Source organism: Cucurbitaria berberidis (genome assembly GCF_010015615.1).
Source record: "Cucurbitaria berberidis CBS 394.84 unplaced genomic scaffold K460scaffold_3, whole genome shotgun sequence".
Classification (NCBI taxonomy): domain Eukaryota; kingdom Fungi; phylum Ascomycota; class Dothideomycetes; order Pleosporales; family Cucurbitariaceae; genus Cucurbitaria; species Cucurbitaria berberidis.
The window spans coordinates 2,660,235-2,683,073 of record NW_024468937.1 but is presented as its reverse complement, the minus strand read 5'-3'; the positions used below and the strand labels follow the sequence as shown (position 1 = coordinate 2,683,073).

Sequence of the window (22,839 nt, the reverse complement as noted above, 5' to 3'; positions counted from 1 at the left end):
ATGAAATCCAGCAGTCGCACCTGCAAGACCAACCAACAACCATGAAGCGCACGCAGGATCCAAGGATCGAGATGGTAAATGAGGCGAGGTAAGATCGAGCAAGCCGCCGTAACGTGTATCCAAGGGCGAGGGGATGAGAACAATCGTTGAACCGAAGAGCAGAAGTATGCAGAAAGCGTAGTGAGGGCTCTGATCCGAGAGGTTGATGTCGTGCTGTATCCGGGAGATGTCGCATGCTCACGGTACATCCAACTCAGATCCAATCATCATCCTTCTTCTCATTTCCACCGCCAATAGCAATCTCTTTGTCGAACCCGAGCCCCAACCCCAGTCCAATGTCCATCTTTGGCACCCCTATCTGGCCAATCTGCGGCGGCTTCTCCGCCTTCTTCTTCGGACTCTGCTTCACAGGACTAATGCTCCCCCTGCCGTCTCCACTTCCCATTCTCACAGTCTTAACATCCCAGTCATCGACCAGCGCGGCACCAATCCACACTCTCACACTGTCATGTACAGCGCCGTAGTATTTCGCGTTACAGGCACGCAGGTGACCCATCAGCTTCTCGAAGCCAGAAACTTTGAGTTCCTGACGGAGTGTGTTGCGCTGCTGCTGGGTGGGGAGGGACGCGATGAGGCCATTCAACAAGTCAATATGGGTGGCGAGGTAGTTTGTGGCATCCCACTCCACGCCGCCAACGTAGGGTGCTGCGGGCACGATGGCACGCTGGCCGGGGAAGTGGGTCTTTGCGTATGATTTGTCGAGAGAAGGTTGGGCCGGGACAGGGATGACGTTGAGGTGGTGGATGAAGATCCAGAAGACTTCTTTGGTGACGTTGGTCATCTCTTTGCACCAGACTTGGTATGGGCGCGGTTGGTGCATCTGCAGAATGAAGGGTACGGTTGATGATTCTTTCTCCTTGGCCGGGTCCTTGAGGTACTTCAGTAGCTCCGTAGCACGGGACTCAAGCTCTGGCTCTGGCGCTGTCGAGATGTGAGCAAAGATGATCTCAATAATGAGTTCACGCGTAGTGAACTCGCTTGGACCCTTGTGCTCTTCGTCAAACAGCATAGCCAGCAACGCTGGGTACAGTGTTGTGGAGATTTCTTTGAGTTGCTTTAATGCTGTAGCGGTCGTGCACAAACCCTTGAGACATCGAAGCAGCTCATGGAGCAACGTGTCCTCGTGATCCTCACGCCACTCAATCTCCATGATGCGGTGGAGGAGTCCGACCAATGCAGTCATACCGCCATCTTGTATGAAGGTGTCCACCCACTCCACAGTCTCGTTACGAAGGAGTAATCGGAGCTTGTGCAGCTTGCCGATCTCTACATCCTGAGGCTTCGTGGTCTTCTTCAGGTAGACAATGAACTCGTCAGACTTGGCCGCCTTTGCGCTGTTCGAGAGGGAGCGGTCGGAGGCCTTGGACACCAGCGACCTAGTGGAAGGAGACTTTGGGATCGGAGTCGACTTCGAGGATACCTTGCGCTCGTTCGACTCGCCTTTCTGCTTCTTTGTCGGGGAGTCACTTCGGTTGAATGTAAAGGCCCTGCTCAGGGGGCGCTCCCGCTTGGTATTATTACCTGATTTGTCTACTGAGGATGACTCGTTCTCTTCCTCAGCAGATCCATATCGCGACTTGGACGACTTGGCGAGGACTGACTTTGTTTCGGCAATTGACGACTGTGATGATGTTGTCCTTGAGGCTTGCGGTACATCGAGCTTGTGCATGCGGACAAAATCGGCCTTGACTTCAAGTTTCAGTGTCCGCATCTGACCACGCTGATGTGTAGGGATGTTTCGAGATTCCTAGAGTTGTTAGCGAATCCATATGGCCTTCAAGGATCTCATGACTCACAAGGACTTCCTCGAACTCGGCATCCACCACGTTGGAATCTAGCTTGGTGGGAGATGGCGGGGCAGGATCTACCTGCTTAGACTTGCCATTGAAAGCAGCAACAGCAGCCATGACTCTATTTGGCTTCTTCGCTGCAACAGCAGGTTGCGTTGCGGGCTTGAATGTTATGTCTTTCCTGCTGGTATCGGTACTAGCTCGCTTAAGTATAGGCCTCGCAGGTATGCTCTTGGACGAAGCACTCTCCTTCAACCTGCCCTCATTGCCTTTTGTATCCGACAGTGGCACCCGGTCGTTGCTCTTCTTGCGGGTGAAGGTTTCGAATATCGACGTCGTGGAGGTGTTTTTAGGGGCGACCATCGACTTTGGACGCTCTTTCACGATAGGTCGCTTCTGCAAGGAGGGTTGACCGTAGTCGAAGAAGTTGCGCTGCTTCGAAGGGGAGTAGTCTTGCGGTGTATACAGCGCGATCTCTTCTTCGATGCTCCGCCGCTGATCATTCAGCGGAATCTTGCTTGTGGTTGTGGTCTCTTGTTGCGAGCTAAATTCCGACCAAATGGGAGTGCGTGGCGGGGCAGCTGCATTTGCCGAGCGTGGTGGTGTTGTGTTCTCCTTGTCTCGGGGCTCCTTGGTTGGCGACTGCTTGTTGTCCTTGGATCTGCCCTTGCCAAACATGGCAGCTAGGTTAGTCGAAGACTTGGTCTTCTTCGGCCGCTCTGCCGTCACTTCTTGCTCCTGTGCCCGTCGTGCTTCTGCAGATTGCTTGTCCGTGGACTTGTCTTCCTTCTTTGCCAGGGATCGTAATGAAACGGAGCTGAGTGTCTTTTTATGTAGGCTCTTCTTCGGGCTCGACCTGATGTCTTGTGACTTGCGAGGAGAAGGTGGGTTGGTAGGAATATTCTGGGTCCGAGTGGCCGCGCCCACTTGGCTATGAGGGTGGTCTGGCGGTAGCAGCGGGGCCTGCAGGTTTAACGCGGGCAGATATGACGGGTTGGCTAGCTGGTCCTGCTTCAGTGCAGTGCCATCGGACGGCGTGCGTTTATGACTTTTGGATGTCATGATAGACTTGAGCACAAAAGATGACTTGTGGCGGCGATGGCCTGCAGCGGGTGCTGCCGAGTCGGGCGTCGCCATTGCGGAGTTGCGAGAAAGCTAACAATGATGGAAGCTGTTGGTGAGGCCGGTGCCAAACGAGGAACAAGGAAGCATGCAATGTCTATAGCAGAAAGATGGCGGGCATAGTAGAAGAAGGCGACGAGGTCGAGATGCTGGGATGCTCGTGCCGGCTTGGAGTGGATAAACATTCGGGACGGATTGTCCCAGCAACCAATCGCGCTAACCCCAGGGTACCTGCGGAGGCACGTGATCGCGCATTTCCACCATCGTGACTGTTTGGGGTCCACATGGCTCCACTCTCTATTGTCTACTCTGTCAGTCAGCATGAAGACATGAATCAATGTCGCGTGTCATGCTTCTGTTCTGGCGTTGAGCGACGTCGGGATGCAGTCACTCCACATGCACGCTATCTATAAAGCCCCTGCCAACAGACCCCACTCTCTCTGTAATGTACGACAGCCTTGCAGCATGTTGTAGGGCGCGTTCTCAATATACATTTGTACCTAGTGTATTTCTACCATAGTGACAGTGAATGAGTAGAGACTCATTGTAATTTGTTCGAGTTCTGAGGAACATATCCATGGGTATCTCGTAGCATCATGACTCCGTAACCAATGCCGCTACAACTCTAAAATAATGCAAAAACGCCAAGTTCCCACCGCAAGCACGCTTCTCTGCGCCAGCCCCTATTGGGATACTCTTCAAGCTATCGATTCTGTAGATCACGCTTTCTTCTTCCCCTTCCGCCTTCCCTTGCCTTTGTCACCAACCTCCAAGGTTCCGCCTTCTACTTCGCCTTCTTGCAGTCCCATGACCTCGTTAGCTTGCATCTCCTTTAGCTTTTCTTGTCCCGAAATGAAAAATGACAAGTCTCTGTTCTGTTCCTCAAGGTCCATCTTTTGCGCCTCAATCTCTTGTACCCGGATCGCCGCGTCGTCGGCTTTCTGCTCAAGGTGCTTGATGCGTCCCATGAGAGATTCATTGATGGTTTGCTCTTCTTTATACTGTTTGGTGAGTTTGCGGGCCAGTTCCGCCGCAGAGGACGCTTTCTGTACGTTTCTTGCAGATTCTTTTTCCAAAGAAGCAATCATAGCTGTAGCTTCGCTATACTGAAGAGACAGCTTGTCGAATCTTTGGGAGAGGGATGCCACGGCACGCGATGCCTCATCAGCAGACGAGGCCGCTTTCGCGGCTTTGTCAACTGCGCGCTCGAGTTGTTCTTCAAAGTACGTGCGCTGAGACTCGAGTTGCGAGGTGAGCAGGTATGCATACTCCATACCCATATTATCTAGTTTCTCGCGCGGAACGGTGTCATTGGCGTAGCCAGTCATTCCGGGTGCACTGAAGGACTGATGCGTAGAGGCAGGCATGTCTACCAATTTCCCATCGGCTTTGTTCTGTATGAGGCGGTGTACATATCCATCTCCTGCATAGTCCCAAACATGCTGCGTCTCCACATCCATGGCGTACGTGTGGCTCGTAGCTTCGTAGTGAGCGAAAGCGTGCGCAGAGTCATAGCGGCCACAGCCTGTGTTGCCGCAGATCAGGCATATCCAGAGGTTCTGGGTGGAGCCGCACACGCTGCACTCGTTGTCCGGCCCGTCGCCTTCAGAGCCGCGGTGTGAAGTAAAGGCATCATTCTGTGTATAGCGGCAAACTGGGCAACCTGAACCGCGCCATTTCTCCAGACAGGCACAGTGGAAAACGTGTTGGCACAGGATTGTGAGGAGGCCGGTCGTTTCGTCCATGCGCTCAAGGCAGACTGGACAGGTAGGCAGCTCGACCAGCGACGGTGTAGGTGGAGCGTGTGGTTTTACTGTAAGCGATGTGGTGAGCGAGGGACCTTCATCGGGCGAGGACATGCCAGCAGCTGGCGGAAGAGGGGCGGTAGGCTGCTTGGTAGGAGCAGGTGCGAAGGGGTCGTTGGTGAGATCGGGATACGAGGTAGGGTCGCGGTTTGAGTCGCCGTTCTGGAAGGTGATTGACTTGACGAAGACGACGTGGCAGTATTCGGGCTCCATACTGTTGAAAGCCTTGCCATCCCACTCCTTCCTCCACTCTCTCGCCTGTTGTGCTTCCTGAAACTTCATCAGCACCATGTATTTATTCGCCCTACTCGTTCTGATAAGCCGGAAGTGAGACACATGCTCCCTCGTCTGCTCCCCCATGAAGCCTAGGAAGTCCGAGGGCGTCATGTACGATGGCACCGCCAGTATACACAAGGTTGTGCAGTCCTCCTCGTGGAAGTCTTTGCTTGCTCCATCGACCTCATCGTATAAGCCCGGCGTCCCTTGTCCATCGCGGTACAAGTGCACCACGCCCCAACCGACTTCGGTGCCCTTCAGATCTGAGGGTATGAATCTGCCCTTTGTAGCTAAGCCGCCAGAATTTGTAGCGTGCGAGGGGTGCTTGAGGGATTGGGTGTGAGGTCGAGTCATGTCGGCGCCATTGCTTGCGCTCATGTCGATGCTGATGATGGAGATGGTGTCGAACCGCCAGTCTCTATGCGCAAAGCTCTGTGTCCGCCTGTGGGCCGGCCTCTTCGGCGGCTTGACTACGGGTACGGGGCTATCGTGGTGCTCTGAGAATGAAGGTCGCGTCCGTTGACTAGAGCGACGCGTGGCAGACGGCCTTTCACGAGGTGGAGCAAGCTGGGTGACGTCACTGCTAGAGGGTACAGGCTTCGAAGGGCTATCGTATACTCGTGAAGTTGGTGCGAGAGAAGTCCAAGAAGCCCGTTGGTGTACGGGGAGCTCCGACTTGAAGATGTCGGTATTCGGCGGCGGGGTGAAGGTCGCGTCTGGCGAGGAGCGGGTAGGATAGAGCTCAAAGACGAGGTGGAAGAAGTAGGCGGGCATTAGGGGATTGCAAGTATTATAAGCATCTCCAACGAGTGTCGTAAAGAGAATGCGCGAGTTTGTAGACAGTGAAGCATGAGCATTGGAGCTGTGGAGCTTATTTGGTTCCGAGCTCCAGTTGCTTGTCTCTGCTTTAGCGGGGCAGTGGCGCGTCATTCTGCCAGCAGCCTTCACTCAAATCATGTCAAACTTGCACTTCGTAACAGTCAAGGGAGTTGGTAAAACCAATATGCTGGTATTGCTTTGCTTTGTACCCTGTGCACAGCACAAAGCTCAAACCCCTATGCTAATAGTTATCGGTAGACGCCTTATCAATGCAGCCTTCAGTAACGAAAACGCCATAGCTATGCAATAGAACCCTCCCATCCTAACATAACGCCTTTTCCACACTAAAAGTACGGAAATACAAGCACACAGAAGTAGGTGCTGATGCAATAACAGTGAGTGTTGCCACTCAAAATAATAAAGAATCTGTCTTGTCGTGAAGTCGTCGCCAGAAAACGCGTAGAGGGTATCGCTTTTGAACATGTTCAGTTATATGCAGTTGAAAGGAGTCGGTCGTGGTAGAAGAAGTTAAGCTTGGTCGGCGTCAACTGTGTCGCCTTCGGTGAGGTCTTCGATTTCGTGGCCCTTTGAGTTGACGACAATTCGGCGGCCTCGTTGATCAGCGGGAACACCGTCGCGGGAAGCTCCAAAGTCCAAGACCTATAGTCATGTTAGATAACGCATCTCAATGGAGGAGCCAGCTTGCTTACTTCAATGTATGTCATGCTATTCCGCTGGACGGCTGCGACGCATCGGCGCTCGTTGAATTTGACCTGCCACACCCCGCTCAAGTCTGTCAACAGGTCCTTGACGAACTCGCCCGTCCTAACGTTCCACATCTTGAGCGTGCGGTCTGAGCCCGAGATCACCTTCTGGCCATCATGTTGGAAGCAGGTGATGGCACCCGTATGTGCACAGAGTCTGCTCTTGCACTGCCCGTTCTCTGGATCCCAGATGCGAAGAGTTGAATCTGCGGCTGCTGAAACCAATCGTCCATGGCTCAGATCCAAAAGACCTACAAGTGAAGTATGGCCTTCAAGCGTGAATATGCAGGCACCCGTGTCCAAGGACCAGACTTTGACCATGTTGTCCATAGAGCCACTGATGCAGCGGTTGCGAGCATGATCTAGGACAACGCTATAGACTTTCTGGGAGTGTCCTTGGAGGCGCTGTAGAACCTCTCCAGTAGAAATCTTCCACACTCGAACAGTGCAGTCATAGCTACCGCTGACAAGTGTATCGCCATGAGCAGCGATGGCGCGCACTGAGTGATGGTGGCCAGTCAGTGCGCGTATGAAGTAGGGATTATCGTGATCGTTAGATGGTGCTCCGGTCTGCATTATGCTGCGATCGCCTGGCTTAGGGAGCTTCCACACACGAAGGGTAGAATCTCGCGAGCCAGTGATGATCAGCTCCTCCTTGGGCATCATTATTGGCTGGCCATCTAGAGCCTCGCCAATTTGTGTGGGTTTGAGGATAACGAGACAGCGAACAGTAGAAGTATGGCCTTGAAAAACTTGCGTGCACTTGCCCTTCTCAATGTCCCATACGCGTACCGAGCGATCGGTAGAGCCGGATACCAAGGTATTACCCTCATACTGAAGAGCCCAAACACCACCCTCGTGACCTACGAGGTGGCTCCGCAAGGCTCCAGTCTTGGTGTCATAGACATTGATGTTTGTGTCGTCACTACCAGTCAAAATCTTATCGGTATCGAACTGGAGACAAGTTACAACATGGCGCTGATGCGCGCGGAACGCAATGTGCTTAGGCTTCGTATCTTCTACCATCCAGCTCTTGCGAATGAGATGGTGTCGCTGGTACAGCGACTTGAAGAGGTGCATAGTACCCAGACCAGGTAAGCCCACGTTCGGATCAGAAATGACTGCTTGTGCTCGTCTGGCGAACCCATGCGGCCCTTCCAGCGACTCAACAGGCCGCGAGTAAAGGGCAAGGTGTGTCCGCCCTGACGATGAGACCTTCTTGCGCTGCTTCTTAGTACCAATATGTTTGCTGATCGCTTTCCGCTTTTGGCGTATAGATGATGATCGAGTTACTGCGCCTTCATGATCATGGACGCTGCTAGGCAAGCTAGAAGCAGACAGGCCAATGTAGGCTTCATTATCTGATCTAGAAGCCACAGATTGCGCCCTGAGGTCGCGCTCGTAGCTATCGGACGAATGAGGATATTGCCACCCCCATCCCTCCTGCACAGCGCGCTCCAGTTCACCATGAGGCAGCTTGTAACCATCTTTGTCAAGTAATTCTTTCCAGGCAGTTTCATGCGTGTCAACAAGCTTGCGCCAGTATTTCGACACCTGTGCGGCGCTGCACATACTCTTGACATCCAGAAATCCAATAATTTCCAGACTCAATTCGGTGGGTAGCGAGACGATGAAGTCCCGCTTCAAGGCTGGGTTGACCACATCGGCAACAAAGTGCAGAGTGGGCTTTTTGCACCTCCGAAGCAGCTGGTACATGACGTAGGACTTCATTTGCTCCGGAAGAGCATCGAAGGTATTTAGCATACTGGGTATGCCCATAACGGTCGGGGTTAGTAGTTGCGGGTTGGGACTGACCAGTTCGCTCGCGTCCGGCATTTCGAGGTGTCTTGACCCAGGAGGGAAAAGGGCAAAGTCTGCCATCGGTAGGTTACTCGAGTCGCCTTGTGAGAGGTCGAGTCCTGAGACATCACTTGGATCGTAGTCGCCTCCTAAGCCTGAATACGAAGTTCCACCAGTACTCTGTTGCGCTAAATTTGCGGCAGCGGTAATCGGTGACAAGCTGGGGCTTGGTAAACTGGCATCTTGCGCGGAACCAGTGTCCAAAGGCGTCAGTCGTGCGGGTGCAAAGGATGAATCATCGGCGAAGGGTCCAACCGGTTCCATATCGGACTCTGCGATGGGGGGTGTAGCAGCTACGCCAGGACCGTCGAGGACGCTTGTTGAGAATGAGTGTCCAGACGAGTGCTCCTGGCTCCCGAACGAGCTATCCTCAGTACTCGAAGGCCCGGCAAATGGCTCCTGGAGCTTCCACCGTTCCGCGTATTGCGGAAGGCGGTCTTTGGGATTGGCCCTGTGCAAGGGCCCTGCCCTAGGCTGTGGCAACTTGGACGAGCCTAATCCACCAATCTCTGTATCGGGTGTGGCTGGAACTCGGTCTTCCAAGTCCTCGGGTGTGAAATGTGAGCCCGTATGTGCAGCACTGCTACCCTTCCCAGCATCTGTTCGTGGCTTCTTGCTTCGGTGCAGATGAGCCCTTTCGGCAGCCTCTTGAAGTAATGGAACGGATTGGAACTCGTCCGCGTTGTCTCGTTTACGACGGCCGGACACTGAGCGTAGCGCCGGATGTTGTGTCTTAATGTTTGGTCTCGTCATGCGGCTGGGTGTTGCGAATACCGGGGGCCCGTCAAAGGACTCGACCTTCTGCAGTGTCCCGTTGGAGGATCTTAGCGTCTCGCGGAGAGTCTTGTGCTGTAGAACGAAGAATGTCAGTCTAACGTAATGGGACAGGAGCCACGGTAACAGGAACGGCTCTGGTAACAGGCCTATCCCTGAACCCGCAATAAACATACCTCGTGTGCATGGTCCGACGCGGCATTTGCCTCTTCGAAGCAAGCCAGTTCACCTCCAGACTCGAAGTAAAACTTCCGTATGGAGTCCGGGGCTTGTGTATGGGCGAGTGGGTACTCTTTGGGATCGCGTTGGCTGAGGCTTCCGGGGGCGTTGATGCACATGGGCGGGAACGTCGTCGTGGTTGTGTACGTGGTAGTAACGACTGTAGTTTTAGTTGCTGGTGCGAATGAGAACTGTCCCATGGTGGCATATGGGTCCATGGCCTCCGTGTGCACCGTCTTGGACAGGCCGTCAGCGCCACGGCCTGAAGGGGCTGAGGCCATGTTGTGCAAGTGATTTGGGTCGAGTTGAAGGCGCAGCGTTCTTTCGAGATTCCGTCGGGCGGCGAGAATATCAGTCTCGACGTGTTTGTCGTAGTCGTATCACCTCGTGAATGGGAGCTGTCGAGGTGAAGTGGTGAGGGTGTCTGGGACCTCGGGCCCGTGGCGCGAGCTCAGCAGAACAGGAACACGCAGAGGGGAGGAATTTCAGTCTGTTATTCGTGCATGTCGCTCCTCTAACCGTGACCAGAACGTGCAAAAGTCTCTTGAGGGTGGCTGGTGGAGCGTTGGCGATTGTTCCTCGGTCAGTTCGCCGCACGTCAGCGGCAAGATAGGAGGAGGTAACGACCTGAGGGGATAAGGCGAAACACAGGACGAGAGCAGCAACACGGCACCACTGAGTCCCAAGAGCAAGGCAGTATTTGGAGGGGGACCAGTCGTGTCTATGACAAGAGATGGTGTCGAAGGGTCGGGGGTGGAAGGTAGTCTAGTGGGGGGTGGAGGCGGATGGGTGGCTCGGTAAAGCTCATAAGGTGCGGTGCCCTTGGATGTCACGCTCCTCCAGTCGGCGGCCATGTCATTATTATTTCCTGCGGCACGGAGGCCCCGAGAATTGCAGGACAACGCCGCCGCATTGTATTCGGGCATGCAAATCATGTATTCACGCATGGTAGCACGATTCCACGTCTTGTCAGGGCCATTTTGATCCATGTAGTTGTGGGTGCAGCGCGCGTCGACGTCAACCTCGCGCATGAATCTGATGCTCGAGCTACCGTTGTGCAGCTGCAGCGTCTGCCTGCCGTCTGTCTTGCTATACGGCGTCGCTCGGCACAAGGCCTTTGTCCACGCTGACTCGCACATCAACGCCATGCAATGTTTGGGTTTTTCGCTGCCGTGGCGAATGGGCACCAATTCTTTGTCTTGCACCAGGGAACCATGGTCGGCGCGCAGAGCTCAGGCAATTCACGACACACCTGCACACACTATCGCACAGACGCCGCTAGACGTGTTGGGAATTGCTTCAAACACGACACTATAGGAAAGCCACATGGCATCATCTCGCCGATAGCTACATGGCATACGGGTCGTGATGGCTTGGAGAAGAAGGCTGGCCATCCTACGATTTGGCCCGGCGTACCGTGTATTGTAAAGGTATACCTTGGTGTATTCAAGACAGTTACGCAGTACAAGCCATCGGGCAGCTATGCTATGCCACCTCAACACGAGAACAAGCACGAGGGACGCGTCTCAAATCCATCCATTGCACGGAAGAAAGACGCGTCGGGCCCTCAGGATGCAGCATCATGCTCTCACTCGGCCACACTCCGCATAGTGCCCTCTACACCCTCACATTTCTTTGTTCGACGTAAAGTCAACGCGGTAGGAGAAATCAGTACAAAACCACAGTTTAAGTGCTATGCCTAGCACCTTAGCACAGTATTAAGGCAGTAAAGTTTACACAATGCAGGGCCAGCTGAATGATCATCGAGAGATCCTCGACGATCGCCATCAGCAGGTAGCACCCTCACATATACTCGTCAAACAACAAAAGCTTAAAGAAACTTCATCCTGTCAATACCCTCTGCATTTCTTTTCTCAACAGGCCTAGATGGGCACATCGCCAACCTTCATGTGTGCCGCGCAGCCTTCCTCGCTCCTTCCCTGCTTCAACGTTTCCCCGACGTCACCCATAACCCACGTCAGGAAGCCGCGATGAGCGACTTGTCTGTCTTTCTTCCTCTCACTCGACCTCGTCCCCCCTCACCTTCTCCCTGACGTCGCCGCTGCTTCACCATTGCGTCTTCGCTCACCCTCGCCTCAACCCGGCTGCTCCGCGGCCACAGCAACGCCCATGGCAGGAAAGGCGAATAGCAAGAGCAAGAGCAAGAGCACCAGAGCAGCTGCAACGGAGGTCAAGTCAGCGCCACTGCCTGGGCGCACTCGGGGCAGGTCATGTCTGTCTGCAGAGAATTCCAATGTCACAGCAGAGGTCCAGACGACGATGACGACAACAACAACATCTACGTCGACCACTCAGCATGTAGACGTCCAACAGAGCGTTCAGATCATGCAAACCATGCTACATGGATGTCTTAGTTCTATCGTGTTCCAGAGAAGCATCTTCCCTCCCAACAGTTACGAAACAAGATACTACATCAACAACAGCAGCCAGTGGACATACAAAGACTATCTCAGTGCCAATCAAGGCGTCATCAAGGGAGACGGCACCGGAGGTCCCATCTTAGCCCTCAAGAAAGGGGTTTCGGCTAGGGTGGACCGCTTTCTTGGCCTAATGGTAACCAGCTCCGCCTGAGTCAACATGCGGTCTAACGTACATTTAGGAAACCGGCATCTTTGACGCTCTGCAACGCGGGTTCTTGAAGTCGTTGCATTTGTCAATCTACGAGAAGCAACCTTCAGATATTCTAGAGTCCTGGACGTTGACTGTCCAATACATGCATGTCGGCCCTGCCGGTCAACGCTTACCCTCTAGCTTCGATCTGAAGGAGCGAAGAGGTGCCAAAATCACGCTCAGCCATGTGAAGCTGTCTTTGAACGACTTCGTCCGGAAATTGACCGGCCTCTGCTTGACTTTGCCAGCATTACCAGAGGACAAGAAGATAATTTTGGAGATTGGGTATACAAACGACAAACCCCAGGATTACTTTGCGCCCGGCTTTCCGCATCCTGTATATGATGTTACTCGGTTTCCCTCTACGGATGACTGGGAGAAGGTTACATCGGATGTCGCTCTGATGTGCACCGGATATCATGCGGCATCGTTGAGAGTATCTCACCTTAGAAGCAAGAACCCCAGCATCAAGAATTCCCTCCCAAGCGGGCTGAAGTGCACTGAAAAGATGGGAAGGTTAGACGATGTTATGGTGGACTTGCTTGAGCGAGCTCAGGCGGTATCGGAATCCCGCTCCAAACCAAAAGCCTCGAAAGCTGTCGATCTCTCTTCGTTGTCGATGCAAGCAGACGACCTAGACCTACCATCAAAACCGGAGCATGTGCTACCATCCGGCTCAGGGCGGGGTCCTCCTTCTACGTCGTCTCTAGTTAGGGACCATCGGAGGTCTTCAACTATCGAGAGGCAGGAGCAGCAGCAGATTCGAGACATGGTAAAGAAATTTGTCCAATTGCTTACCATTGAATTGACATGACTGCTAGCTTCGAGCTCCGGTAGATATTTCCAACACCCAAGCAACGCAGCCTGTACTCCCCGATCAGCATGTTTCGCTCGGCAGGAAACCCGCAAGTGGGATAACAATCTCACAAGCGAAGATCGACCAAGCAGACAAGGAACGAAGCGCTAGGCTTCCACCTCGGAAGGAAATATCCAAGGTTCTAACAGCCTATGAGCATCTCGACCAGATTACCATGCGTTGCCAATGCGGGCACCCGGGCGAAGAGGGGCATATGGTAGGCATACGAATGCTCACGAGCTATTTCGATGCTAACAAACCTAGATGCTATGTGAATTTTGCGAATCATACCAGCACCTTCATTGTTATGGATACGTCGGTAAAGATGATCTCCGGCTTCCTGTTACTCACGTTTGCTACCAGTGTCTCTTGAACGGGGAAGAAGAGCACGTGCGACAACTACGTGATCAAGCCATGCATCGCCGTGCCCTATGGCTTTTGCGAGACAACGCCAGCTTCGCCGACACAAAGTCGTTTGGCAGGGGTCTTGGTAGGGGTAGAAGAGTCTTACGACGTGTATAAGCTAACGTCCATAGGTTGTACAGACCGTGAAACGGAGAGACTACTCAAGAAGTTCCGTGCTCTTGGACTGCTTGCTTCGAGTCTCGGAGGGTCCAAGAAGCGAGTGCAACCTATTGCGCTCAACCAGTCCGAATCCGCCAAAGCATTGATGCAGCAAATGTACTTCGACCCCAGCTTTGGCATCGCTCATCACGTAAGTTCTCTTCTTATTGGACTTGGTCGAAAGAGGGAAGCTAATGAGCCCGATAAACAGCTGGAGACAGCCGCGGCCCATGATGGTGAGGTTGGCAGCATGACAGCAAAGTCACACAAGCGACCTCGTGAAGAAGCAGACGCCGAGTTGCCCCCTTCCAAAAGGCCACTCCCCTACGCGAGTAGCGCACCGTTCATTGATGGGAATGAACTGAATACGCCGAAGTCGAGCAGAACACTCCAACCTATCCTACGACAAGAGTAAATGTTGTGCGCGACGAACTTCCAAGGATGCTACGGGTCTACTGCAGCGAGGCTATCTGATCTCTTGGTGCTGTGTGTTTCGTGGAGTGGCGTTCGTTAGCAAAGACGTAAAGCTCCGTGCGTGTTTGCATGAAAGTTAGAAGGCCGGGCGGCAGATAGTATGCAGCTGTTCTTCAGATCAAATAATGATTTCTATGGCGGATATTGACGTGGCCACGTGCGGTAGAGCTGGGCGGTTGGTGTATCACAGCATGCTGATGAGTGATGACATCCTAGAACCCGGACTGTCAATTAACGAGATTCGCGATTGACTGGTAGATTGAGCTTGACTATCAGCGGGCCCGGATTTGCAGAGCTTGGACTTGGTTTGGCACACGATCAGCATGAGGAAGACGTGAAGGGTAAAGCAAACGCTGATCTCCTGCATGTTGCATTCCACCCTACGAGAATCCTTCCTGGACACGATATCATGCGGGCAATTGGAAGAGGCTGTTTCCCGCCGTGGCTTGCAAGACTGCTGCTGTGGTTATTATGAATACGAAGCGTGGTCCCGAAGGCGTCCTGCTTGTGTCACGTCGCTTGCGATAGGATAGGAGTCTTGGTGGAGAAGAGCCACAACACCGTGTGCTTGCATTGTAATTCAGAAACATGATGGAGTGTCAAATTGCTTTTTTCTTTCTCCATTACTGAAGCAGCAAAACGATATACGGGGATCCATTTCTACCTGTAGTAACAGCTCCTGTGTTATTCATACTCGGCGCATGCTTGTCTGTCATGGTGCGGCAGAAGCGTCCATGCGTCCTTCGACGCTTGGTGTCAAGCGCGACCCGTTCTTCTTCTGCCGAATGGCTTCAGACCCCTGAATCGCTCACATGCCAGCAATTGGCCGGCTTGCATGGATCGACTGACTGCCAGCACACCTGTGGGATAGATCAATCGATGCACCCCTGAAGCTTAAGAGGCGCGAGGTATGGCTGGAGGTATGCGGCTACTACCTCCACTCCGTGCCTGCCTGCCTGCCTTCCAGAACCTCCACCTTTGCTGGACTTTGTCGTCGCCTACGACCACAGCGTTCAATGACCTGGAGCCATCGCCGCAAGTTACCGTACTAAGCGTCAACTTATCTGCAGGAACGGCAACACGGCACGAACTGCACCAAAAGCGTAAGCGCAGGAACCCGCGGCTGAACCCTTGGATCATCCTTCCATTGAGGTTATCGGAAGACCTTCCACCATATATGGTCCCTCTCGCAAAACACCAGACCCTGCTCGCATGTCCCGCCCGTGCTCGCAACCGTGGCAGCACAATACGTGCTTTTCCGACGCAATTGAGCGCAGATGTGGGTTCATATTTAAACTTTCAGCGCCCACATATACCGCGATTCAGTGCGCCTTCTTCTGTCTCTGACGAGTCGCGCCCCTGGCTAGGGATCAAGCCACCAATTCTTCTACTGACACCCGACCATATTCAATATGGCTCGTCACAAGAAGTTCTCCTTTCCACTGCCTCGCAGGTCGCGAACAACCGTGGCAGACGACGACACCCGCTCGATACCCTCGATTCCCCCCACGCCCGAATGGTCCTCGCGCCGCGAAGAGCCGTCGACGAGCAAAGCACACCGTGTGCTCGGAACCTCTGACACCATATATCGTCCAACGTCGAATCAAGCATCCTTACCAGCCAGTTCCGACTACATGTCTGTCACCGTATCAGAGGCTAGTTTCGGTTCCCAGTTCGACGACAGAAAATCTGCAACAGCTACCGAGCATAGCAGCAGTTACCCCAAACGACCAGCGATGTCGAAACGACCGTCTTCAAATATTCTGGGGGGTACCTTCAGTGGAGATGGGAGGCGGGGCTCCGACAACAGCTCTGTTGCCCATCGACTACAAGCTCAGACGTCAAATTCAACCATGCGCTCGCACTATGATGCGAAGAGCTCTCCACTGTCCATATCACAGCAGACATCTGACTCGGCAGTGCGGGACAGAGCGTTACGGAGAGGGCAGCCGCCAGTCTTGATGGATTATGGTCACAACGGGCATGCAGCTAGTCCAGTGTCCCCTTTGATGCTAGACGAGACGAAAAGCAGGGAGAACCGGAAAAGTAAGCCTACGCGGTTAGACCTTTCGAAGCTGTTCCCAAAGCCAAGAGGCGGCAACAGCCAAAGCTATGGACACGCACTGCTTTCGCCTGCCAAGATGGTGAACTCACCTGCCGCTATGTCAATGTCTTCAGACTACTTCCCCCGTCCCATGACCCGAGAACCGACGCCCCAGGTAGGGGATCAAGTGAAGCTGAGGAAGACTACGACCCAGCCACTGGCTCCAATGATTGAGTCTCCAAGCAGTCCAGTGCGCAAGTTCAAGCGAGACCAGTATGACAACGCCAAGGTCCACGTCCGGCGGCCACCGAAGGGCGTTCAACACTGGTTCGATGCGCTAGATGAGGACAGTGAGGAAGACTCGGAGGAGGTACGAGCACCCATTCACGCTCCAAAGGCTGTGCGTCCAACCGGTCCGCCAAAGGTCCCTGTTCGCAACGTATCCCTCGGACGACTTCATCCAGATAAAGTAACATCACCACAAGCCCCACAGGCGCAGAATATGGTACCCAATTTCAGAAGAGATACCTTTACCCATGAAGACATCGTTGATGTTACCCATTTGACCTCACCCAGCCAGTTTTCGGTGAACTCGCTGGTCTCGAATAAGACGAAGGAGTCCGCATTATCAAAGAGTAACCTGCAGGACTCCAGTGTTCTCTCCTTCTCGTCATCAGAAGACGAGCAGGATAATTGTCAACCAAAAGGCCGCAAAGTGGCAGTTCGAAAGAGCTTAGATATTGATGATGCCGGTGAAGTAATCATCGGACAGGCCCAAGCATTCGAGGTACGGCCACAACGAAGAACATCGGCTGGGATGATGAGCACGCGATCCACATCCACAAGTGCCGCGACGATCGAAGTCATGTACGCTCCGGAAACACCGTATCATTCGTACCATTACCCCAGGAACAGCACTTACAGTGGCGGTAGACGGTCGAGCCACGTCAGGCAGCCTTCAGTCATCCTCGAAGATGAAGACACTCGCCCCAGAACGGCCGTTAATATGCCTCATTCACCGTCCGCTCACAGCATAATAAGTGCACGTACCTCGGCAAGCGAGCCCAAGCTTCGCTCCAATAGGTCCAACAAGTTGATGGCAGTCACTGCTGAAGAGGAGGCTCTTCTGGAAATGATGCGCAAAAAGCGTGCAGCCATGGCCAAGAACGGAGTACCACATGCCAAAACCACCGTTGTCGAAGAAGAAAAACGACAGAGAACTCCGACTAAAGAGGTACAAAGGCAACATCGTACATCTGCATTCTTGTCGATGGAAGGAAGTCCTGTTAGGGCAGTGGAGACGAAACCTACGCGAAGATCGCCGGCAAATACACCGTCACCACTTCTCCTACCACCACGAGGAAGGCCTATCAGAGCTAGCCATGAACGGGATACTGTAATGAGCCATTTGCGGGATAGCTCCGCGAGTGATACCTGGTCTGACCGTCACAACTCCCCCGCCAGCCGAGCAAGCATCCCACATCACCTTCCTACTCCAGCCGAGTTCTCACCGTTTGACCTCTACCTACCTTCATCAGACACTCCTACTGCGAGCATAACATCACCAACTACAACTGAACATGCGTCTCCCCTACCTTCTCCCATCACTCCTGGGCTTCGGATGGGCGAAACAGACATCGCAGTTAAAGTGGCTAGTAGCGATACCAGCATCGACCATGAAGACGTTGGTATCCTGGAGCATGGCATCATCGGTGCACCAACCAGCAACATCAAGCCCTCTTCACGATCCGCTTCGCACGAAATGGGTTCACACCGGCGCCGTCGAACCGCTTCCAGCGGAGCCGAAGTCACGTTCCCGGCTCCACCTACAAACGCCGCGAGAGACATGACTTTCGTCCCTGAACCCTCTTCCCGCACGCCTAGCGTTGTTGAGCCGCCGCTCCCTAGGCTGTCGAGCAAGACGTCAAAGCGGGTGAGCGGCGTATCGCTGTCGACCAGTGGTCAACCGAGAAGTAGGCAGAGTAGTGTTCACTCGACCAATTCGCGTACATCTACTTACTCGCACACGTCGAGTCTACTCGGTGGCCTCGAAAAGAAGAGCAGGCATTTGAGCCGTGGTGATAGCTTTGTTAGTATGAATGGGAGTGCCATGGAAAATAGGGACAGCGTCAGTGATGATGTCCTGGCTGCGTGGAATAGCTTGGGTGGGACATATTGATGGTCGCACCACGCTGTTACCTCACGTTTCTTTTCCTCTTATCTTTTTTTTTCGCTTTTTCTCTCTCATCACATATCCTCACGAATCTCCTTCGTCATTTTTTTTCTCTTTCCTCTTGTTTTCCTCATAGCGGCTTGGTATTCAGCCACCTTTTGCGTTTCGGCCTATACATTTTTTGTAAAAACATCTCTCACACGGCGCGCAGCAACGAATCTCCTTGTCTCTTTTCTTTTAGTTCGACTCTGGTCCTTTGCACAGTCATCGGTTTATCTCTCTCACCAGTATTCATGTACCGGGGTAGTATTTACCTTATCATGTCTGTACCTGGTACTTTGGGAATGGAGTGCAGGGTATAGCTAGTAGCTAGCTAGCTTTCTGATGATGATTTGCAAAGAGTTCATAATGGTAGTTGTAGTAGCTAGTGGTATGACGGTGTAATCAACGCATGGCATAGCTCTGTGCTGGCTTGGTTTTTTCACTTACACTGTGCTTTTCTTTTGATTCTCGGTTACACTATGATATTGTTTGCGTGCTCATAGTTTGAAGATTATACCCTACCATGAGCCCATGTCATGTTACCATGAGAAGAGGTTCATCCGACCATAGGGATTCACCTCGGTTGACCCATGGCACCTGCCTAATTAGGCACGGATACTATCGCGTAAACTTGCCCCATGGTTAGATGACATGGCCGTATAGCCAGGTATCCTATTTAAGCATAGCCTATACAGAGACGTTTTGAATATATCGCCTCGAAGGGATCTAATTGAGTGGTTCCCTCTCGGAGGGAGCAAATGCAGGGACTAATTACCCTATCCCTAGTTGATTGCGATATGCGAAAGCCTCCGCAAATAAGTTCTAATGCAGGCTATATCATACAGTACATAGATGACACTTTTACTCTTGTCTTTCGTCATCTTCGCAATGGAAATTGTTGATGTAGTCGCTGTAATAACGGTCGATGATCGCCTCGAGTCTTTTTTATAGCCGCGCCCGTAACGGTGACGCGCTCGATATTCTGGACAAAGGGATATACAAGCAAGCAAGCGACCCGAACTGAACCTCTAAATGACTCGATTGACACGAATAGTAGGCGCGGCACAATTCGAGCGATACTCGATACTCAAAACTCAAACTTTTGTATACATGCCTTCAAACACGTGTTACATCCCAATCGCGAGCTGATGCACAACAAGAAACGCCCTCAAACAAGCCTTCAATGACTCGAGATCCAATGCTAGACTGACACGCTATACGCCCACCAAAAAAAAGGGCTACGCGGATAGTGGGGTGCGGCAGCCCCAAGTGAGCATAGCAAAGCAAAAACGCAGAGAATTGGCCAGCAGCGCCCTCGTTTTCCGTAATTTACAACCAGGCCAGGGAAAGTAAAAGTAGGCTCACGACCATGGGGACATTGTGGCTCGTGAGCGCAACCGCCGCACTTATGGACTGGGTTCCACAACACGACTTCTCATTGTAGGAGACGTTGTTCGCCGTCGCAGCCACCTGAAAGACCGATCCATTGATATTACCAAAGTTGTAGTAATCGACGAGCAGCCAGTTGGGTGGGCGACCCCACATCTTCTCGCAATTCTGCACACCTAGTCCCAAGCTGCCGTTTCCAGAGACGGCGTTGACTTTGTCTAGAAGTGAGTAGGCTGGGATGAGGAACCCACTGATACCCGAGAGATTGATCTCAATGTTAAGATTGTGGTTCATCATGTACATGCGGTTCCGCGAGACGTCTTCAGCCTGATTTGGCGGGCGTTGCTGTGTGCATGGGAATGCTGGGTCTGTCGGGGAAAAGGGAGTCTCCCACTGGTAGTTGAACTCGCTCAGCAGCCAGGGGACTTGGCTTTGGTCGGTGCCATAATCCATCATGACGACTACGCGCTTATTTCTAATAATCATTTCTGAGAGACTGGGCCAGTCGGTCAGATTCATACTGGGTAACGATGGCGTCCAGAGATACTTCATGATTCCAGCATCTTGAAAGGGCTGGACATAGTCGGCTACAGGTATCCGTGTAGTCTGCCCATTATTGTTCCCCATGATTATGGCAATGACTTCGTAGGGATTAGAGTCGAGCCACCCCTTAACTGTTGCGAGGTACGATTCGAGGGTGCCCACATCGAGCAGATCGCAGGAAGTGTGGCAGAGGCGTATTGCGGAGGAGGAATTGGGCTTTTGGGTCTCGAATTGAACTGTTCCAGATAATCAGATCGGCAGGTCAATGTAGCTTATGGGCTTTCAGACTTACGGCCTCGAATACCGTCATTGAGTTGGTTCAAAACTGGGTATACCTGATTGCTAGCGGCATTACGCGGCCTTACAAAAGGGCTGTTGTGAGCCACGACCATCGAGATGTTCGAGAATTTGCGGTCGCAGAATTCAACGTGTCCATTGCAAGGTCGGGTATTCGAGGGTCGTGCACGAGCAGAGGTGGTAGCTGATGCGTTCCCGTTGGTTGACGCCGACGGCCCTACTATGACCGTAACATCTGCGGTCGTTGATGAGGACGTAGCGGTAGCATTTTGCGATCTAGGGGCGCTCGTTGTGAGAGGAGATCCGGAGGGATTGTTCGAGGATTCGGCAATTGAGATAATGAGACTGCTAGTTATAGGAGGTTCTGATATTGACGAGGAGACTTGTGCTACTATGCATTGCGCGAAAAGGGTCACAGGTAGGAGGAAGGTCGTGGAAGGAATCATGAGGATCGCAGTGGAAACGTTGAATGAATGAAAGGCGGCCGTCTTACCAAGCCCTCAATGATGCTGAGCTTGTGTATTCCAATGGAGAATTGGGGTCACAAAAACCGAGAATACGTGCCCGCGCTATTTCGGCAAGACAACAAGTGGAAGGCACAATGACGGCATGTTGGGGTGACGCGTTGCCCCGGATCTGCGCGGACGACGCTAACAAGACGCGATCAAAAGCCCATTGTTCTGAGACGATTCTGATATCGAGCAAAGGAATCCTTGGCCGATAGCGGCGGCCTAGATGCTCCATCCCGAGTCCCGGAGAACGCGAATGAATGAGGCTCAAATGGTTGATGTATCTGAGGCCTGCAGCCACTGCTGCAAGCGGACTCGGTAAGGAAGTTATGACGCAATAGCGTTACGACGTTGATCAACAGTAATTTAAACACTCTGAATAATCCCAAACGAAAAAGGAGACGATGAGAGCGAAAAGGTAGTATCGCTAAGAGTGCGAATAAGTGTTGGAAATAACTATCCACGGAAGAGGGTTTGGTTGAATACGCTAGTGCGGAGCAGTCCATCATGCTTCACGTTTGAACAACACAAGTCCCTTGCGCTTCGAACTGTCAAATTCAGCTCTGTCATAGATCAGATTAAGGTGTCCAATTAGTCTACAAATGGGGGCTTCAAGACCAAAATAGAACTTTGCAGCCAATTCACATACTAGAAGGATACAATACGACCTGCATAAAGTAAGTAAGAATGTTGAGAACCCTTTGCGTAACCTACTCCGTATACTCCAACCTCAAGATAAATCAACAATATACCAAACATCAAATCCACCTCCTAGAAATCGCTATAACGCAGGCTCAAAGCATCAACTGCATATGCGTCGTCCGCCAGACAGGATCCTCCTCCACATCAGCTATCTGAAACCCACGCTTCTCCCAAAACTCAATCGCGCCCGGTAAGAAAGGGTGGGTATGCAAATACAAGCACTCAACCCCCTCTCCCCTCGCATGTTCCCGCAGCGCCGAAACCAACGCAGTCGCCAGCCCGCCGCGGCGGTGTTCAGGCAACACGAACAACCGCACGACCTCGACCGTCCGCAACGTGCGATAATCCAGCTGGGGAAACCGGTGATCGTACGGCACATAGCCGATTGTGGCAATCAGTTGCGTCTCGTTACGAGCGGTGAGGAAGTAGCCGCTCTGGACCCATCGTGCGACATCGTCTGGCAGCTGCGAGCTGAGCGTTGGGAACATGTCCTGGCGGGCATGGTTCATGAATGTGACGACTTCATCGATTGTATCGGGTGTGGTGGGCTGCAGGGTCCAGGATGGCGTGGGAGAGTGACGCTGCATGGTGGGATGCATGTGATGTATGCAGGCTCGCCCAAGGAGATCCATGTCCGCACTCAAAGTTTTGCTATACTAAGCCAAAAGAGGTAATGTGATTTAACTAACCTGCAACGTAATTCACGTAGGTCAACGGATGCTATAGTCGTATATTGAAAGCTCTTCTAGAACTAGACAAGTTGCCCTCATCCGGTTTGCTATGTGCTGGCATCAACGTTGTCGTTACCAACCCAAGTCTTCCCCAAATATACCACCCTCTCCATATGAGAATACTGCCCACTGCACCTCCGCGTAAAACCAGCCTTTGGTAGAAGGTGAATTATTTTCCAAGTCAGCAAACAACATCAATTGTGGACACCCTCGAGATTCATGTTTCAGCGTTTCAATGTGGATTGAAATGTGGAAAGCGCTTTTCATCATTACCAACACCATGCTTAATGTACAACTACGCAAATATTACATGATACTTCGAAGAATGCTAGCATCAAACCTCCACTCCAATGCTACCGCGCATGACATGACGTAAAACACAAATTTGGGGACAA

At 52.5% G+C, this 22,839-nt stretch overlaps 8 protein-coding genes across 8 annotated transcripts; 2 read left to right on the top strand and 6 right to left on the bottom strand.

Annotated features, from left to right (window-relative positions):
• Positions 1-253: 253 nt before the first annotated feature.
• Positions 254-2,987, bottom strand: K460DRAFT_283501 (uncharacterized protein; the record flags this gene model as incomplete). Its single annotated transcript, XM_040928663.1, has 2 exons — positions 254-1,807; positions 1,857-2,987. The coding sequence occupies 2 exons, from the start codon at positions 2,985-2,987 to the stop codon at positions 254-256; spliced, it is 2,685 nt and encodes an 894-aa protein (XP_040788011.1).
• Positions 2,988-3,402: 415 nt separating this feature from the next.
• K460DRAFT_366326 (RING-10 protein) lies at positions 3,403-5,902 on the bottom strand. Its single transcript, XM_040933347.1, has one exon. It carries the CDS (start codon positions 5,825-5,827, stop codon positions 3,692-3,694), a length of 2,136 nt encoding a protein of 711 aa, XP_040788010.1. The 5' UTR covers positions 5,828-5,902; the 3' UTR covers positions 3,403-3,691.
• Positions 5,903-6,036: 134 nt separating this feature from the next.
• Positions 6,037-10,268, bottom strand: K460DRAFT_395103 (WD40 repeat-like protein). Its single transcript, XM_040936032.1, has 3 exons — positions 9,447-10,268; positions 6,583-9,345; positions 6,037-6,532 (listed from the first exon to the last, which is right to left on the bottom strand). Exons 1-3 carry the CDS (start codon positions 9,768-9,770, stop codon positions 6,401-6,403), a joined length of 3,219 nt encoding a protein of 1,072 aa, XP_040788009.1. The 5' UTR covers positions 9,771-10,268; the 3' UTR covers positions 6,037-6,400.
• K460DRAFT_405704 (uncharacterized protein) lies at positions 9,975-10,637 on the bottom strand (the record flags this gene model as incomplete). Its single annotated transcript, XM_040936877.1, has 1 exon — positions 9,975-10,637. The coding sequence occupies one exon, from the start codon at positions 10,635-10,637 to the stop codon at positions 9,975-9,977; it is 663 nt and encodes a 220-aa protein (XP_040788008.1).
• Positions 10,638-11,246: 609 nt separating this feature from the next.
• K460DRAFT_416703 (DNA-binding protein) lies at positions 11,247-14,157 on the top strand. Its single transcript, XM_040937827.1, has 6 exons — positions 11,247-12,063; positions 12,110-12,892; positions 12,942-13,193; positions 13,241-13,466; positions 13,513-13,691; positions 13,752-14,157. The coding sequence occupies exons 1-6, from the start codon at positions 11,620-11,622 to the stop codon at positions 13,953-13,955; spliced, it is 2,088 nt and encodes a 695-aa protein (XP_040788007.1). The 5' UTR covers positions 11,247-11,619; the 3' UTR covers positions 13,956-14,157.
• Positions 14,158-15,426: 1,269 nt separating this feature from the next.
• Positions 15,427-18,237, top strand: K460DRAFT_376867 (uncharacterized protein; the record flags this gene model as incomplete). Its single annotated transcript, XM_040934926.1, has 3 exons — positions 15,427-16,987; positions 17,021-17,393; positions 17,424-18,237. 3 exons carry the CDS (start codon positions 15,427-15,429, stop codon positions 18,235-18,237), a joined length of 2,748 nt encoding a protein of 915 aa, XP_040788006.1.
• A 945-nt stretch (positions 18,238-19,182) lies between these two features.
• Positions 19,183-21,409, bottom strand: K460DRAFT_385959 (PLC-like phosphodiesterase). The gene is made up of 2 exons (XM_040935562.1): positions 20,498-21,409; positions 19,183-20,441 (listed from the first exon to the last, which is right to left on the bottom strand). Exons 1-2 carry the CDS (start codon positions 20,946-20,948, stop codon positions 19,603-19,605), a joined length of 1,290 nt encoding a protein of 429 aa, XP_040788005.1. The 5' UTR covers positions 20,949-21,409; the 3' UTR covers positions 19,183-19,602.
• A 172-nt stretch (positions 21,410-21,581) lies between these two features.
• K460DRAFT_366319 (acetyltransferas-like protein) lies at positions 21,582-22,303 on the bottom strand (the record flags this gene model as incomplete). Its single annotated transcript, XM_040933346.1, has 1 exon — positions 21,582-22,303. One exon carries the CDS (start codon positions 22,298-22,300, stop codon positions 21,806-21,808), a length of 495 nt encoding a protein of 164 aa, XP_040788004.1. The 3' UTR covers positions 21,582-21,805.
• Between the last annotated feature and the right edge of the window lie 536 nt (positions 22,304-22,839).

What these genes read in the sequence shown, in the direction of transcription:
- K460DRAFT_366326 (XM_040933347.1), bottom strand. Translation starts at nt 5,827, where the DNA reads ATGCCCGCCTACTTCTTCCACCTCGTCTTTGAGCTCTATCCTACCCGC.
- K460DRAFT_395103 (XM_040936032.1), bottom strand. Translation starts at nt 9,770, where the DNA reads ATGGCCTCAGCCCCTTCAGGCCGTGGCGCTGACGGCCTGTCCAAGACG. An exon ending in CGTCGGACCATGCACACGAG is followed by an intron (nt 9,346 to 9,446) that starts GTATGTTTATTG and finishes TTCGTTCTACAG; the next exon opens with CACAAGACTCTCCGCGAGAC. An exon ending in ATAGCATGACATACATTGAA is followed by an intron (nt 6,533 to 6,582) that starts GTAAGCAAGCTG and finishes ACATGACTATAG; the next exon opens with GTCTTGGACTTTGGAGCTTC.
- K460DRAFT_416703 (XM_040937827.1), top strand. Translation starts at nt 11,620, where the DNA reads ATGGCAGGAAAGGCGAATAGCAAGAGCAAGAGCAAGAGCACCAGAGCA. An exon ending in CGGGCGAAGAGGGGCATATG is followed by an intron (nt 13,194 to 13,240) that starts GTAGGCATACGA and finishes TAACAAACCTAG; the next exon opens with ATGCTATGTGAATTTTGCGA. An exon ending in GTCGTTTGGCAGGGGTCTTG is followed by an intron (nt 13,467 to 13,512) that starts GTAGGGGTAGAA and finishes TAACGTCCATAG; the next exon opens with GTTGTACAGACCGTGAAACG.
- K460DRAFT_385959 (XM_040935562.1), bottom strand. Translation starts at nt 20,948, where the DNA reads ATGATTCCTTCCACGACCTTCCTCCTACCTGTGACCCTTTTCGCGCAA. An exon ending in CAATGACGGTATTCGAGGCC is followed by an intron (nt 20,442 to 20,497) that starts GTAAGTCTGAAA and finishes TATCTGGAACAG; the next exon opens with TTCAATTCGAGACCCAAAAG.